The 17,604-nt window shown below is 55.2% G+C and overlaps 1 protein-coding gene across 4 annotated transcripts in view; it reads right to left on the bottom strand.

Annotated features, from left to right (window-relative positions):
- CDH23 (cadherin related 23) overlaps positions 1-17,604 on the bottom strand; it is a 355,087-nt gene that overhangs the window by 268,478 nt on the left and 69,005 nt on the right. For all 4 annotated transcript variants that reach the window (XM_044239712.1, XM_044239715.1, XM_044239714.1 and 1 more), the window contains exons 3-5: positions 16,560-16,702; positions 15,944-15,991; positions 15,738-15,830 (exon numbers count right to left, since the gene is read on the bottom strand). In XM_044239712.1, coding sequence (XP_044095647.1) covers positions 15,738-15,830; positions 15,944-15,991; positions 16,560-16,702 — 284 coding nt within the window. The remainder of the gene's footprint in view (positions 1-15,737; positions 15,831-15,943; positions 15,992-16,559; positions 16,703-17,604) is intronic.

Here is a 17,604-nt window from a genome sequence, read left to right as displayed (position 1 = left end):
GAGATCGAGCCCCATGTTGGGCTCTGGGCTTTCAGTCTGCTTGAGCTTCTCTTTCTTCCTCTCCCTCTGCCCTTTCCCCTACTCATGCCCTGTACCTTTAAATAAATAAATACAATCTGAAAAAAAAAAAAAAAAGGCACACTGCTGTCCCAGGAGGGTGGCGGGGGACGAGGTCTGCTCCAGTCCAAAGCCTCTAGGCAGAAACCCACTTATCTCTTCTCTCTACATGTGAAGTGACTATTTCCATCTGTGAATTGTTCTCATGGGGAGGCATAACCAAGCATCCACGCCATGAGTCGTGCCTGTCAGTGATTCCCAGGGAGCACACATTTTCCACGTATGTGCCCCATCCCCCGTCCCATCTCAGAGGGCTACAGAACAGGGCCCAGAGGAAGCTGGTTTGCTTGGCCCCAATCAGCCGTGTTTTTGTTCGCCTGGCCAGCTCATTGCTAATGGCTTTGATGGCCACATCCCCTCCTTCTGTCCTCCTGGCCTCCCACTGGCTGTGGCCGATTTGCCCAAGATTTAGCACTCTGGGGCGCTGACCTGTGAGGAAGACACATGGGACAGGAGGCACGGCGGACAGCACGCCTGAGGTGTGTGCCTGCATGCTGGCCGTGGTGCAGGATGGGAGGTTATCTCTCCAGGAACACGCCCCAGTCCGGCTCTCTAGGACTGGGCGTAGTATCTGCACTGTCACCCTCTCCAGCCCATGTTGGACATGGCATTGGGCACCATCCAGGGGACAGAGGATGTATGGAGACCCCGGGAGGGCTGAAGGTTCTATGTGTCCAGGGCACATTCACTCGATGTGCAAGATGGGACCCTGTAGACTCACTGTCAACAGAGGGGCAACAGCATATGGGGGCGCTGGAAGGCGGTGCTGCCCGGGCTCACAACCCAGCTCTATGACGGACTTAACCTCTCTGAGTCCCAGGTTCCCCACCTTCCATCTGGGAATAATCCTCATACCTATACCTCTGATCGGCTATAAAAGGTGCACACGAGAGTGCCTGCACACTCTTCTTACTGTCATTATGGCTGTTCCTGGTGTTTTCCGTGTGCCCAGTACCCCTGGAGCTCATGGTTTCAAGGAACTGTAAGATACAGACCCTATCTGTAATCAGATCACAAGCCCTGGAACTTGGCACCAGGAGGACCTGCGTGTCGGAAAAGTGGTATAAAGGAGGCTGCAGTAGGTGGTCAGAGGAAGGTGTGGACACTAGCCCTTGCCAGGCCTTCTAGGAGGCCCCTTCCTCCATAATGCCCTTGAACCCTTCCGAAGGACCTGTTCTATCTTGTGGGGTTTCCACCCACCCCAAATATAAGGAAGCAGATGGAGGCCCAGAGACGGAGTGGGGGTCTTTCTGCTTGTCTCAGACCAAAGGCAGTCCCTGCTCCCACCCTCCCCAGCCCATACTGAGAGCGACCAGCCGGGAAACCCAGGCTGCTGCAGAGCAGGGTGGCAGACGGCTGGGACAGAGCAGAGAGAACCGATTCGCCAAGCTCATGTAGAGCACGTCTGTCCAACTCTGCTGCCTGGAGGGAGCCACACTTGACACGTTCACACATACGCCGCCTGCCACAAGGGGCTCGGGAGCCGGGACTGGGCAGGTGAGAGGCACAACCCAGGTTTCCTATTGCTCCAAAGATGGGATGGGTGGATGGCACTGCCCTACCCGCTCAGCAACCCAGAGAGAGCCAGGTTTCTGGCGGTGGCTGCCCACGTCCTCAAACACAGGCCTTCCATCCCGTTTTGAAGAGCGCCTGTCACTGTGGGTGAGCAGGGCCCAGCCAGGACCTCCCGAGGGGGACCAGGCACCACGGTGCATTCCCCTGTGTCCCAAGCACCCAGCCTGTGCTTGGCATCCAGCAGGCACCCAGTGTCTGATGAATGAATGCAGGTGGGGTCAGGGGTGTGGGATCGGCACTCTAGCACCATTACCAATAGGGAAGCAAGCCAAGCAGAGACTCCTCTCTCTCCCTGGTCTCTGGGCTGGTTGGTGCCCAGAGGCCAAGCTTTCCAGGGGGCTTGCCAGAACCCGGGTGCCGCTAAGCCCACCTCTGTGCAAAGGGAGGGCTCCCCAGGGCCCAGCAGCCCAGTGGCCAGTTCTAAGATGCAGCCCCTTCCAGCCCTGTTCTCTTTAGTCATCTAAAAGCTCTTCCTCCTGGGGCGCCGGGTGGCTCAGTTGGTGAAGCATCTGAATCTTGATTCTGGCTCAGGGTGTGAGATGGAGCCCCACGTGCGCCCTGTGCCGGGCTCTGCGCTCAGTGGGGAGTCTGCCTCAGGATTCTCTCTCTTTCTGTCCCTCCCCCTGCTCATGCTCTCTCTCTTTCTCAGATAAATAAATTTAAAAAAAATAAAAAAAGCTCTCCCTCTCCACACCCAACACATGGACTCCTACCTCACCCCTCCCGGTTTCTGCAGGGCCCCTTCCCAGCCATTTGCCCTCTCCACGCCCCAGCCCCAGGTGCCCTTCCTCTGTGGTTGGCCCTCAGGGGTCATCTCCAATGACCACTGGCCTTACCCTGACCTCTAGAGAGCCCACCTCCGGGGACATCTATCCTCCTGCCTGAAGTGCCCCAAAGGAACTATGAACTAGAGTTTGGGGTGCTTAGGGTGCGCTGGAGAGTGCATGTTCCCACTGCTCTGTCTCCAAAGCACCCTGCATCAGCCTCCTCCAGGCGCCCTAACGAATCCCCGCCCCCTTATCATCTTACAGTTCTGGGGGCCAGAATCCAAAATGGGTCTTACAGAACCCACAGCAAGGGGTTAGTGGCCTGCACCCCTTCTGGAGGCTCTAGGGGAGAATCTGTTTCTGTGCCTTTTCCAGCTTCTTGAGGCCACTCCTGTTCCTTGTCTCAGGGGCCCCTCTTTCCATGGTCAGACCAGCGGCATAAAACCTTCCAGCCTCTCTCTGACTTCTGCTTTTACTGGCGCTTCTCCTCCTGACTCTCCCACCGCCCCCTCATGAGGACCCCTGTGATGATGTTGAGGCCCCAGCAAAGCCAGGATATCTCCTCCTGAAAGTCCATCATCACACCTGCAGGGTCCCTCTGTCACGTAAGGGAACAGTCACGGGCTCCGAGGATTACCATGCGGGGGTTTCCTTTCTTTGGGGCTATTCCTCTGCCTACCATACCCCAGCCCCTTCAGCCACACCCCGTCCTCCAATATCCCTGCGTGCGGTGCCTTCGCCCTGTCCCACTGGCTGTCTCAGAAGTCTGGTGAGACCCAAGGCCTTGGTGGGGAACTTGCCAGCACTTCTGAGCTGCCCTCCGCAGTGGGCCATGGGAGCAGGGCACACCACTGGCTGGTCTGTGGAATTTCTCACTGAAAGGATAGGGGCTGCAGAGGAGAGGAAGGAAGAGAAGCTCCCAGAAGACATCATGCAATAAATGTTGCATCGTGCAACAAATCTCTACTAAGTCCCTACTAGGAATGAGGTCCCAAAGGTCCAGTGATGGGGAAATAGTCTCATGGGCATGCCTCTGCTCTCACAGAGCCCACTATCTCCTCTTGGAGACCAACAGTGATCAAACAGTCCTGAAAATAAGTGAGCCATTACATCTCAAGGTCATAGCTATGGTGCCCTGAAGACCCAGAACACGAGCATCTGTTCTGTACTGGGAAAAGGGATCAATCTGGGATTGAAGATCTCAGGGGACATGGGAGCTCATGAAGAAAGGGAGGTACTGCTGTGCAAAGGCCCTGTGGCCCAGTCTCTCAGGGACTGGAAAGAAGGTGGAGGTGCAGGAAATCAGAAAGTCAAGGGGAGGCTGGCATGAGGGGTCTGGGATCAGACCCCACCAGCCTGAGAGACTCTGGCCACTGACCACAGAAAGGTTTTAGCTACGTTCCTGGCACTTCTCAGGAGCTCAGTACAGTGGAATGAATAGATGGGTGGAGGAAATGAATGAATGAGCCTGGCTACCTTCCTTCCACCCTCCCAGTAACCTGCCGCCTCCCTCCCTTCCGCACAGCAACAGTTAACGGGCTCTCCAATGCTGGCTCACTTTTTATTTATTTATTTCCCCACGGCTGCTGGCACCGACCCATGCAGCCTAAGCGTGGCTCCGTGGAAATGTCTGTAATCGCCAGCACACTTTAGACATTACTTCCACACCATTTAGGGCTTTCCGCCCCAATAGCTGCTGCTGCATTTCCCTCCACCCTCATCTTTTGAGTTGTGACGGGGGGGATTTTTTAAAAGGTTTAGGGCCCCCTGAATTTGAGGGATCTGATGGTCTGGGGACGTGGGGAGGAAGACAGTGCTTTAGGAGAATTCATTATTCTTCTCCCATTGCCCTGGCCCTGCCCCAACCCCTGACCAGGTAAGGGAAAGAAAAAACAATCACTTCAAGCTGCTAAGAAGCCTTTAAAGATTTTTTTTTCTTTTTTTTTCTTTTTTTGCACAGACCTCAGATTGGGTTGCTGATATAAGCCACAGCTTTGCGGGACGCTGAAGGTGCTAGAACACAATAAAGGTCACTACAGAAGAATCCCCCTCCGAGCCAAACAGCCCCCTCCCTCCACCTCCTCCAGACTCAAGGCCAGCACCACTGAAGAGGGCGGCCGCTGACACTAAACCCCAAGCTCCAAGGGGATGCGCTGGGGCTAAAAGACATTTGGACTTGCTTTGGAGGAGTATAATGAGGACAAAATCTGGAATCAGCTGTGTGACCTTGGGCAAGTCATTTAACCCGCCTGGGCTCATTTCTCCCGCTCTAACAGGAGGATAATCAGACCTTCTTATCAATCTGAAGGACTCCTGTGGGGTCAGCAGAGGCACCTCAGTGGGGAAAGGGACCTTCCTGCTGTGTTTCTGCCTCCTTCCTCTCAGCCCAGGTTTTGTTCACTGCATTTAGTTCCCTGTAACTCCCTTCCCACACCACCCCTCCACCTCCATCCTCTTGTCCCGGCCGCTGGACAGCTCCACAAGCACCAGAAATATCCATGGCAAAGAAGAGTCTGCCCCAGCCGAGGCTGCCTAAAGGTGATGCCTGCAGGGGAGGGTCCCACCAGGCTCTCAGGCACAGGTTGCTGGCTGAGCCCCAGGCACGCACCATCACAGCCCCTTGCAGGAGAGCACTGTGGGACAGGGACAGTGGTACCGAGGCAGCCCTACCCGTGCCACACCCATTTTAGCAGAGATCGCGATGTTCCCAGTGACTCACAAATGGAAGTGGTGAGTGCAGGACTTGAACCTCGAACCTTAGCACTGATCCTGACCACTGTGGGGAGTGACCTCCTACAGGAAGCTGCCTGATCCATAGCTTGGGTAGTGAGAAACACCAGACTGCATTCAGTAAGATGAATACAGACAAACATATTCCTTGGGGACAGAAGTCAACATAGTGGTTACCCATGGGGGTAGGGGCTGGGAATCACAAGGGGCTTCTAGGTGCTGGAGAGTTTCTGTTTCTTGATGCAGGTGTGGTCACACAATATGTTCACTTTGCGACCATTCACAAAGCTGAACACTTACGGCTGTTCGTTTCTCTGTATGTATGCTTAAGAAATATACAGACTCAAAAAAAAAAAAAAAAAAAAAAAAAAGAAAACGCATAAAGCTGGTAGGAAAGGAGGCATTAGAAGAACTACTCCAGGAGTTAATCTGTCCCACTTGCATGAGGCTTTAAGCTCAAGGTTTTCCTGTCTGTCCTGTCCCTGATCCCCACGAGGACATGAACAAACCCAGGATTACCACTCTCATTTAACAGAGGGGCAAATTCAGCCCTGGAAGGGGTGGGGTTTCCTCATGCAAGTCTCCTAGCTGCAGGTGGTGGGGTTCCTGCCCCCTCCAGGGTAGAGCTCACCCCCCACTAACTTGCTGTGCTGTACAGACAGGTGACCAAGACAGGAGGAGCTGCTTCTGGCTGGGCCAGCCCCAGGGAGGCTCAGCAACCAGACCTGTATCTGGTTCACCTCTTCTGCCCACAGTGGGGTTCTGAGACCACCCCAGGTGGGAAAGGCCAGGCTAGGGTCAGGAGGCAGAAGGTGTCTGGGAGTGCGGTTGCAAGAGGCCAGCATGGGGTGGGTATACGGAGCAGCTCCAAGGGCAAGGGGTAAAAGAAGCCTGTGCCTTCAAGCCTAGCAGAGAGAAGACTAGGTGAAGGGCCTGGGGTCAGATCCTAGCCAGCCATTTCCAGAGGGGATAACCAGGCAAGTCTGACTTCACTAACACTCAGCTTGCCTGTCTGTGAAATGGGGACACAGTACCAATCCCTTTCCCACCCCCACTTTATTATTCCAAGGAAGGAAGGAAGAAAAGGATTTGGCTAAACAGAGGAAGAAGGTGCAGGGGGGCGTGGGGGAGGGCATGGCCAGGCATGAGCAAGGGCAAGGCAGCAGGAAAATGGCCACCCACAGTAAAGCTCTAGCACAGGAAGCAGAGGAAAGCCCGGAGTTCAGACCTCATGCAAATGCAATGGATTTCTAACATGTAGGGTTTGTGTTGGGAATGGCAGGAGGCATGGTTGGGCTAAGACAGGGAGATGGGGCGGGGGTGCCTGTGGGAAAAGGCCTTCTCAGAGGCAGGACTTGGAGAGGAACCGTCCTGAGCCCATGACCCACCTGGACAAGGACGCGACCGGACATTCGGTTCTTTGTGGCTGGCAGTCCCCCACGCCTGCGAAGTGGGCCAGCCAATTGGTGATGAAGACAGTGAGCGGGGAAGATTACATTGTACCTAGTGATTATGCCCTGGGTGAAATCTCTCGGCTGTATTATTGCATCTGGAGAGAGGAGCCGGCTTTTCCATAGATGGACAGGAGGTCTCCACTTAAGGTTATTATGAAGAAGGAGAGCCCAGCCCCTCCCAGCTTCTAGCCAGTGCCACAAAGTTGCAAAGTAATTAAAGGCTGCTAAGGAATCAGAGAAATTATAATAATTCCATCAACCAAGCGCCTGCTCGCTTTCTTTTATTTTCCCCACTCCTGGTAGAAAACAAGGTGGGTCAGGCAGCCCACAAACATATCCACACCAGCTTCGGGTGTAAGGTGGGGGTGGGGCTTGTTGTCAAGGGGGCTGCCAGGCCTGTCCCCAAGCTGTCTAACAATACTCCAACTTGTTTGGGTAAATCAAGGGGCTGAGACAAAATTCCAGAGTCCCCAGAACAGGAGAAACAGCAGCGGCATGCTGGCGGTCAGCCAACACACTCGCAAGGCCCCAAGCACTATGTTGGAAAGCAGCCAGCCAGGACACCGCTCTTGAACTTGTGGGGGCTGTAGGAGCCCGGGGGGGGGCAGAGATCCTCCCCTCTCCCCAGCCCAGCTCTGGACATCAGTGTCCATCTGGGAGAATAGCACTGCCCCTCCGGTGGAGGGAGGGCTCAGGCCCGTGGGTTCTGGAGACCATGTCCCTGAGAATCTTCCCCGATCACCTTAGCTCTTCCGTGGTTTGCCACTGACTTCCGGGGGGTCCCTGAGGAAATCTCTGCCTCTGTCTGGCTTTGGTGATCTCTACAAAATGTGTGCTTAGGTTAAGTCACCTTGATAGTCCCTCCAGTGCTGGGTCCAAGGAGCCTATTTGGAAGATTCTCAGGCCATTACCAGTTATTTCTTGGTGACTGCTTCCTTTTTTTTTTTTTTTTTTCATTGTTGTGTTTCCTTTTTGTGTTTTCCACATGCTTCTTTGTAATTCTTGCTAACAATGGGAATACCCATCATCTACCCCAGGAGTGTGGGGCTTCATGCATGGGCTCCCCTCGAACTTTCACACAACCCCAGTGTACCCCCATTTTACAGAAGGAGACACTGAGGCTCTGAAAGACCCAGCACCTTACTTGTGGCCTCCCCGGGTGGAGTCAGAATCTGTGTGCGCATAACCACAGTAGGGCTCAGGGTCCCCATGTCACTGATGGAGCACAAGTCCTTCTGACCATCAGTGTCCCCAGCTAGCTGCCCACCCAGGGTCTGAGAAGACACCACTGCCTGGAACCTGACCCCTCCAGCAACAGGCTCCACCACAGGGGAGAGGAGACCATTTAGAGAAAGGGTATGAAGGCGACAGGTAGACTCCGGGCTCGTGGAGCTGTCAGGCCAGCCATGCGGCAGGAGCATCTTCTTGCATCCAGCTTCTGTCTCCTTCCATCTAGAGGGTCTTTACTTGAAGGGTGGGGGCACAATAAGAGGTGTCCCGGCATGTGCCAGCAAATCCCTACTGCCTGCAGGCTGGGCTCGGCACCTGGGCCCCTGCCTCCTGTTCACCTCAGACGGTCCTGCAGCCCCTGCCACAGAATGACAGCAGCCCCCGAAGACTCCCAGCCAGAATAGGCAAGGAAACCGGTGTAACGGACATTAAAACAAAATAGTAATTTTAACTACATCTGGGCTTCTTCTGTCTCCTGCTCCCATGCTACCCTCCTTCCTTGTGCAGAGAGTGGTGGAGGGAGCTCACAGCCCTGGCCGTGCCCCAGGGGGCATGGAAGGAGGGTGTGCCATGGAGGTCGTGGGGACCTGGGTAGGCAGTCTGGCTTTCACCTGTAAGGATGGGTTTTCCATGTCTCACAGAACAATGTCGTATGCAAATCTCAGAGGCAGGGGCACCCTAATCCTGCAGGTTACTGGAAAGGAGTGTCACTACGACCAACCGTGGTGGGGTCCTGACCTCCAAAGGTGGTCCTCACTCTATAGAGTGGGCAGTGGGCTCTGAGCCAAGCTTCTCCTCTGGACTACTACAGCCTGTGTATGGGGCACATGTGACAGCCCTTAGCTGGGGACAGGGTTAAGCCTGTGCGTGAGGCCCTGAGCTCCCCTTCGTCTGCCCGCAGCCTGGCTTGATCAGGGCCTCATCTTTGCGAATTCCGCAAGTTATAAGCAGGCCATGGCAAAGCTACAAAGTTAAAAAAAGACATACGTGAAGATGCTGAAGGTAACAAAAGCAAGACTATGGCTCTAGCTGAATGGCTCTAGCTTGATGCCAGGGGACTCGCAGAAGTCATGAAACTTCTCTTGGCCTCAGTTTCTTTCATCTCTGAAATGGGAAGAAAAATTCTCCCCTAACTTACAGAGTTGTAGTGAGGACAGACGAAAGACAGGGAAAATCCTCCAACAGAGACAGGAGGATATTACTCCAGTAAGTACATGCTCACCATATCAAGATGCACACATGCGTCCCACCTCAGGACTATGTAGAAACAGGCGGCCCTGCTGCTTTGCCCATGGTCACATGTCATTTCACTGCTACAAGCCCAAAGCTTGCTGTCCTGGCTGCCATAGGCTGTGGCACCTGTCCACGGCCAGAGAGGAGGTCCCTGTCATTGTGCAGATGCTGGGGGACCAGAAGAGGTGTGAGCCCCTCAGGGTGCTCACTGCAGGTCCAGAGACATGGCACAGCTTGGAGCTGCTGCCTGGCTAGGGGAAGCCACTGTGGCTCTGGTCAGCAGGCTCCAGAGCCCCCGAGATGATTTATTGGTCTCCTTCTCCCAGATCAATAGGTGGGTGGTTAGAGATGCAGAGGGGGCTGCCGGGCACCACGGCCACCAGGTATAAATTAATATGGCCTGTCAAGGGACTGGCATGGAAGAGGACACTCTCATGAGCAGAGCTGACATCTCAGGGGGGAATGGAAGGCACAAGCCAGTGGGAGCCCCCTGAACCCCCACCTCTTGCTACCTGAGGATGCAGTTTATAAATCATTCAGCGTCTGATGGGCACGCCGTGAGGAGGGCAGCTGGGGGCGCTGCTGTTGTCCCCAGTGGGTGCTCCTCAGTCTGGTCATGCCCACCTCTGCATGCTCGGGGCCTCGTCTGGCCACCCCTCCCTGGCTCTCTGTGTGCCCAGAGCATGGCTGAGAAGGGCGCAGCTGAGATTCCAGAGCTGGCAGGCAATAGAGGGCACTAGAGAGCTCCAGCAGTGAGCTCTGTGGTGTCCTGGGAGGGGTGGGCACGTTCTGCACCCCGCACCAGGCCTGGCTGCTCTCACCCTGGGACCGGACACTGTGAGCCCTAATGGACCCCTCGCCTGGGGAAGAAAGCTGGTGAGGGCAGAGCCCTTTGCGCGAAGGCTCCTACTGTCCTCTCAACTGTCCAAGAGGCAGAGGGAGCAGTGGGCTTCTGCCATTTGGGAAGTTCTTGTCCATGGGCTGGGGCCTGGGCTAGGGACGGAGGGCACACAGGCCCTGCTCAGGCTGGCAGGGGAGATGAATGCACCACCAACCACAGCCTTGGCCGTGTGCCTGACCCTAGCTTACGCTGGCCCCCATGCGAAGCCCTTCCCACACATGGTCCCATTTACTTGAATCCTCATAATAGTTTTGCAAAGCAGGCATGATTATTTCCATTTTGCAGGCGGAACCAGACCTGTCTCCTCATCCTGGCTCCATCCTTGAGGAGCTCTGGGCAAGTCACAAAGCTTCTCTGTTTCCATGTCCACATGCGTGGCATGGGGCTAACGACGTGGCTAGCCTGTGAGGGGGCGTGAGCGCTCAGGGAGCTCCCACATGCGCCGCAAGCACGGCCTTGGGCGCAGAGGAAACTCAGCAGTAACAATGATGTCAATGTATTATTATCACAAAACTGAATTACTCTGTTTCACGGACACATGCTCAGCAGGAGTCTCCTTCTCCCTGCTTTCCTGTCTCTAGTAAGGAGCTCCAGGGAGGAGGGACTTCCATCTGTCCTTGCTAAGTGACATGGAGAGATGGGGTGGCCTCGGGGGGACCCTGGCTTGGACTGTGTCCCCACCCAGGGCAGCGGGCACTCAAGCCCCTGCTTTCTCATTCCAGTCCACCCTTCTCTTCTACCAGCCTCCTCCCCACCTCACAGCTGGTCACCCGAAGCCACGAGTGACAAAGATCTATGTGGGACCCGAGCTGTCTATCACAGTGACCTGGGCAGGGTCCCAGGGAGCCTACTTGTAGCCCAGCTCTATTTCCACAAGGGAACACTGGGTACCGGTGAGGGACACACACACCCCAACAGCCACTGGCCCTCTTCAACAGGGTCCCTGGTCAGGGGTTAGAGTTTACTTCCCACTTTTGGAAATTCCACTATATGAAAAGAAACTAAAGGGCAGAGACTATACAATATTCGGAGACACCATAATCTCCTTCTGTGACTACCAAACTTCTACACATCCTGTGAGGTCCCAAAGAAACAGCCCCTGCATAGAGACCGGGCCATTCCTTCCACAGTGCTTCCCTCCTGCTTTGCACACTGTAAGCTATCATGGCATCTGATACATTTAGATGTCATCAGACATCCTCTAACCTGTCTTACGCTGTGTAAAATTATCTCCCCTGAAGACAAGACCTTGGTCTTAGTCACTAGCATTTTACTGAGGATGCTATGAGCCACGAACGGGGCAAAGGGTCTTACCCATCTGCGCTATTCTATCTCCCACGATGACCCCGGGAGGCAAACAGTGCAGCTTAGCTCACAGATAAGAAAACTGAGATCCAGAGAGGTTAGGTCACGAGTTGCACAGCTGGCAAATGGGAGAGTCCTTTCGCTCTCCCCGACATGTCCCCATCAGCTCAGAACCCCGGGCCTTGCTTCATAGCTGTTCCGCAATGGATCAGGGCACAGTGGGTCAGCTCTGAGCTCTGAAGGCCAGGCAGGACTGAGTCAGGCTGAGAGCGGAAAGAAAATAGCCCAGGACCGGTTAGAAGAGCATGATGTGCGTGTGCTGGAATAAGAGAAAAGAGGGGCAGACACAGGCTCACGAGCCCCGGATCGGCCCCTGGGCTGACAGGACGATCCATGCAGAGGAAGCCAGTAGGGAAGGCGAGAAAGGTAGGTTGAGGCCAGTTGGATAACAGCCTTAACTGTCCAGCTAAGTTGGCTGGACTTGTCAAAACTTCAAGGACACAGCCGTCGCTGCGATTATAGAAGCCCTCCTTGACTCCCTGACCCAAGGAACCACCTGGCACCGTCTGACTTCTAACCTCACACCCATCTTCCAGCCTTGAACACCCCAGCCCCAGGGACACCTCCCCGCGGTGGATCTGGAGGGCTGTGGGTGGGCGGTGGCCCCAGGAGGACACAGGGGACAGGGCAGCGCTGAAGGTCAGCGAGGCGGACACACAACCCGAACGGAGGTAGTGGAGCGGTGCTGCTGGGCACAGACACAGGCAAACACGTTTGAGCAAATTGGAACGCCATAAAAGTCTATTACAGCAAATCAAACAGCAGTCAGCATGACAGCCATTAGCCTGAAATGAATACACGGGGACTTAATGAGGTCTGTCGAGGCTGGCTTGGTGAATTAAGTTGCCAATTCTAGCAGGATTTCCCTTTTCTTTACGGACTTGAAAGCAGCCACGCTGCCTCGTTAGGGCTTCGACAAGTGAATTGCAGGGCCTTTCACCCTGATAAAATGGATAATTACATGTAGAACAGCTTAGTGAGGGGAGAGGGCTGGGCAGGAGGGGAACCAGGAGCACAGAAACCCCAACACACCTGCCTGGCTTCTCAGGAGGAGGGGCGGGGCCAGGCAGGGGGGTCTGGGCTGGGGGGAGGGGGAGGACTGTGGGGCAGGGGGTCAGCGAACTTCTCTTGGAGAAAGAGGCAGAACCTCCCACCCACTCCCACTCTGGGCCCAAGGACATGGTCCCCATGGGCCAGGTCTCCACTGTTAAAATGCAGCTTCCTGGGCTGGCTCTTTCCAAAACATGGATTCAGAGTTGGAGGAGAGTAAGAATCTGCATCCTTACTAGTTCTGATGGAAATTCTGATGGGGTGTGTTTGGGACCTTCTGATCCGTCCCTTCTCTGATACTCAGTTCTGAATGGCTTCTGAAACATGTGGTTCTCTGGCTTTAGCCTGCATCACTCCAGGGCTGGGGAGCTCCGTACATCCCTGGAAGGGTAGGGGATTAGACTGTGCACTAGGTTTCAATATTAGAAAGTTCTTTGTTATGTAGACCCAGAATTTGTCTCCCTATAAGCTTGCTCTTCCCACCCATCCTTGGGCTCTAGGTACAACAGACCCCCAAATTGTCAGGGCCCGTAGGGCTGGGGACAGTGGATGCTGAGAAGGTAAGGGAGAGGTGGCAGGGGGCTGGGACGACCGGAAAGGGAGCTCAGTGGATGGAAACAGCCATGGGATCTTCTCTGCAAGCCAGGAATAATGAAGGACTGAAGAAGTAGGAGCTTCTCCTGCTGGGATTCATCCTCAGACCACTGGCTATCAGCCCTAGAAGGAACCTGCTCCAGCTCCCCAGTTTAACAGCTGTTGGAAACAAAGCCAGCAGGCGCAGTGATAGGCCTAGTGTCTCACCCAGCCAGTAGCTGGCACTGCCAGGACTAAACCCCAGGGGTCTTGACCTACAAGAGCTCCACTGCTCACCTTGGCAAGCTTCAGCTGGAAAGCCACCTCCTCTGGGAAGCCTGCTGAGATTTCTCTGGTCACTCTGGCAAACTCTCAGGGTCTCCAGGGCCCTTTTCTCTTTCTCTGGTTTGCATTCTTACCCTATTTATTTCTGCAGGGCCTCTGTCATACATCATGCTTCTTAAGGGCCAGGGCCCGGGGTTGCCAGGGTGACCTCAAGGCCAGCAGGAGAGCCCAGACTCAATTCTGGGCCAGGGGCCATCAGGCCTTTCACAGGTAACTCAGCTGGGGCCTGAGCCAGGCAGCTAAGTTCTAGCTCAGGTGACCACACCAGGCCAGGGCTGGTCAGTGCCAAGCCACCTCGGGTCAGGAGTGGCCCTCGGCCTTCATCCAGCTGACACTATACCCCACCAGCCACACAGAGCAGCCCTAAGTAGGGCATCACGTATCATGTCAAGGAGGTGACCTGGGGATGTTTACAGATGAGCAAGTAAACCACATAGGCTGTCCTCCAAGAACTGTGTGTCCTTGTAGTGGCCCCTCTCAGCCCACTGTCTCCCCATCAGATGGGCGGCAGGTGGCTACTTTATCCTGTCCTCTGTTTTTCTTAGATAAGGACTATGGCCCAGAGAGGGTAAGTGACATGCCCAAATGGACTCAGCGGTCTGGAAGCAGAGCAGGGGCTGGACCTGGGGTCCAACGCCGCTAGTTCCAGCTCCTGTCTTTGGCGTTCTTTTGGCCTTCCAGGTCCCCGTGCGGCGAGAGCCTGGCACAGCGCCAAGCCCACAGCAGACACTCAATAAATATTTGTTAAATAGATGACTGACTGAAGAGGCTCTCTCCTTGGAGGCAGAGACCTTCAGAGAATCCCAGGGGATTCCGCCAGGGTAGCATTGGAGGTCATACCTCTTGGCAAAGGTAGCGAGGATAAAGGCTGGCCCCAGCCCAAAGGCTGGGGAGGAGGGATGTGACCTCTCGTCCCCTTGCCATTGCTGCTGCCTGCTGCCCCCTGTGAGGGAAGACAGAGGACAGCCATGCCTGCCAGGATGGCAGCTGAGCAATGGGCCCAAGGCTCATTAACTCTGAGCCGTGCCCTTGGTTTCTGAGCCTGGGCCCAGAGTGCAGGCTGGCACGTAGAGACCCTTAATTAAATTAGGGAGACTTCCAAATGAGAGGACCAGAGCCAAGCTGCAGTACCGGACACACTGGCCACCGCTCGGGGCACTGCATCCCCATGCTTGGGACCGAGGTCTCTCCTTCCTTATGCCCTGCCCCATCAGGGGAAGGGCGCGGGAGCCTCTGGTGTGTTCCTACCCCCACACTTGTCCTCGCTTTCTTCCATCTGGCACAACCATAGGACCACTGGCTCATAGCTGAGTGAGGAGGGCCAGGAACAGGAGTGGCGCGGGAGGGGGAGGGGAACATGAGACAAGGTCTCGTCATCTTGGAGGGAATCTGAGGCTGCCCTGGGTGTCAGAGACAGAGTCAAAGCTATGTGACCTTGGATAAATCCCATACTGAGCCTCAGTTTTCTCATCTACAAACTGAACAGATTATTTTGTGAAGACTCTTCCAGTCTCCTGATCCAATGACATATAAAGGGACTAGAATTCAAACGCCAGTGCTGACCTGCTTCTCCCCAGTGGATTCCCTCTCCCGTCCTTCCCAGGCCAACCCTTCAAGGCTGCCGCTCAGCCCAGAGCCCTGAGGGCAGGCCTGAGGGACACCCAGCAGAAGCTCTTTATCCACCACCTTCAAGGTCTTTGAATGGCTAACTGCCAGCCCCGAAGACTGCCATCAGTCACTGGGAAAGGGACAGTAAGCCATGAGAACCCTGGTACCCTTGGGAGCCAGCAGCCAGCTTATTAATGAACCGTTTGTAATGCAATAATTTGTACTTCTCAATTACCAGCGATGGCTTGGTTTTACACGTATGCACTCATGCAAACACACTCAGAGTACACAGACGACCCAAAGGAGCAGAGAGGCCAGGGAGACGCGGGACAAGCATAAGGCTAGGGAAATAAAGTCCCTTCCTGAAGCCACCTGCTTTCTGAGTCCTAGGGCAGGTGGGGTGGGGGGGACCCATTCTGGGCACTGCTGGAAAGTCTGAGGTTGGGCCTGCCATCCCATGTGCCTGCGGCCCACACTGGCTGTGCACGGAAGGAAAGAGGCCATGCCACCTGCTCCTCCCAACTCCTGTCCTGTCCCGCCTCCAGCTGGAGTTGTGGGGCTCATGCCAGGCAGGCCACCTCCAACCCACTCTCCTCGAGCAGCGGGCGGGCCCCTATCCACGGTGGCGTCGGCACGGTCACCAACCTGCCCAGAGCTTCTGCCTGGGCTGTGGTGCAGGCAGGAGAAGCAGAGCCGGAGCCACCCTTTCCGCAGCTTCAGCCCGCTCCCAGGTGGCCCTGGAGCAGCAGCCCCACCATGTTCCTCAAGCGTGAGCTCAGGGTTTCCTACCTCAGGGATGCGGACGCTGTAGGGCTGGTTATGAAATGTGGGTGCGTTGTCATTCACGTCCCCGACCTGTATGTTCACCTTCCGTGTGATCACCTGGTGAGAGAAGGGGGCAGGGATTTAGTGTTGGCCTGGGCCCCTGGCCTCTTTCTGCCCAAGGGCCTGGGCTCCTGCCTCCCAGGGCGGCAGGGACCTCAGGGGACACTCACCCCTTGGTGGTCGCTGACGGAGAACTCCACTGTGAACTCAGACTTGGTCTGAAAGAGAAGGGAGGGAGGGAGAAGGCAGAGTTAGACAGAGGCATGAAGATATCCTGAGTCCTGGGCCCCGGCTCTAACCTGGGCTCAGCCTCTCCATTACTGTGTGATCTTGACCAAGTCACTAGATGCCTCTGTGGCCATTTCTTCAAACGTAAGGAGACAACAAAGGTAGGGGTTTTCAAACTCCTACCTTAATTTGCTAAGGCCTGCCTTGTCACCGATTCCTGTGTCTCCGGGAATGTCCTTTAGTGGAACATTGTGCATGGGGGTGGACCGTCTATACCACGGAGCCACCATTCTATAGGGGTTGAACCCTGGGTCACTGTCCTTCTTGCCCATCCAGGGTTGTCCCTTGTTTGAAGATACCCCGACCACCCCATTCCAACTCCAAGTCCACATGTCAGCACTGGCCCTGGAAGAGGGACACCATTAAATCAGGAAGATGCTACTTCGGGGTCAGGACAGGGCTTTACCTAAAAGGTGATGAGCCAACCTCCACCAAAGTCTGCCTCTGCGTCAGCCCCCTCCCAGAAAGAACTGGGACGCATGCACAGCCAGGTCATACCTCTCTGTCCAGCGCCTGCCGCAGCCACACCACACCCGTGTCAGGCTCCACAGCAAAGAAACGGGAGGCCTCCTCCCCAGATACACCAAACACGAGGGGGTCGTTGTCCATGTCTCGGGCCAACAACTGGGTCACAGAAGAACCTGGAATAGCCAGGGAGATGTCAGAGGGCAGCTATGGAAGGCGGGTCTACTCCCCAGCACCTTGCTCAGGTGGCTGAATCCCAGTGGGGACCTGCCACCCCCCAAACTGCTGGCAGGTCACTGTGCCTCTCTGGGCCCTGACCCAGACTCCCTGCCCCCACCCTGGACACTTGTTACAGCGTGTGTATGTGCCTGTCACGGACAACTGTGGCTCACCATGGTTTAGGTGGCTAGTGGACAGCTGTGACCTGGGCCTGTCCCCCCTTTTTTTCCTGATTTTATTTTATTTTATTTTTTTAAAGATTTTTATTTATTTGACAGAGAGAGCGATCACAAGCAGGCAGAGAGACAGGCAGAGAGAGAGGGGGAAGCAGGCTCCCTGCTGAGCAGAGAGCCCGATGTGGGACTCGATCCCAGGACCCTGAGATCACGACCTGAGCCGAAGGCAGAGGCTTTAACCTACTGAGCCACCCAGGTACCCCCTTTTTTTCTGATTTTAATGTGAAGACTCCCTCTTCCAAGTGGCTCAGAGGAGGGCAGGCTCCTTCCATTCTTCTGCCCCAGGATGGGCACATAACTCAGCCTGAGCCAATCAGAGCACTCTGTCTCCCTGGTCACAGCGATTGGTGCAGGGATGAGCACGGGTCCCAGACAAGCCGGTCAAAGCCAACCCTGGGACTTGTGCTGGACTGGGAAAGAGGGGCCCTCTTTCCACTGGGGTTGCTAACTTGGCCCTGCAGGCAACCATCTCTGGCACCACCCAGGAAGGGTCAGCTTGAGAATGAGGCCAACAGGAGGAAAAGAGAGCCAGACAGTGTACGGAGAGAGACTGCTGAAGGTTTGAGGGTGTGTGGCCAGTCATGCCTGAAGTTTAGCTCCAACCTCTGGACTTCTCAGCTATA

This window comes from Neovison vison, chromosome 2 (assembly GCF_020171115.1).
Source record: "Neovison vison isolate M4711 chromosome 2, ASM_NN_V1, whole genome shotgun sequence".
Taxonomy (NCBI): domain Eukaryota; kingdom Metazoa; phylum Chordata; class Mammalia; order Carnivora; family Mustelidae; genus Neogale; species Neogale vison.
Note: the sequence above shows the minus strand (reverse complement) of the source record. Positions and strands in the feature narration are given on the sequence as shown.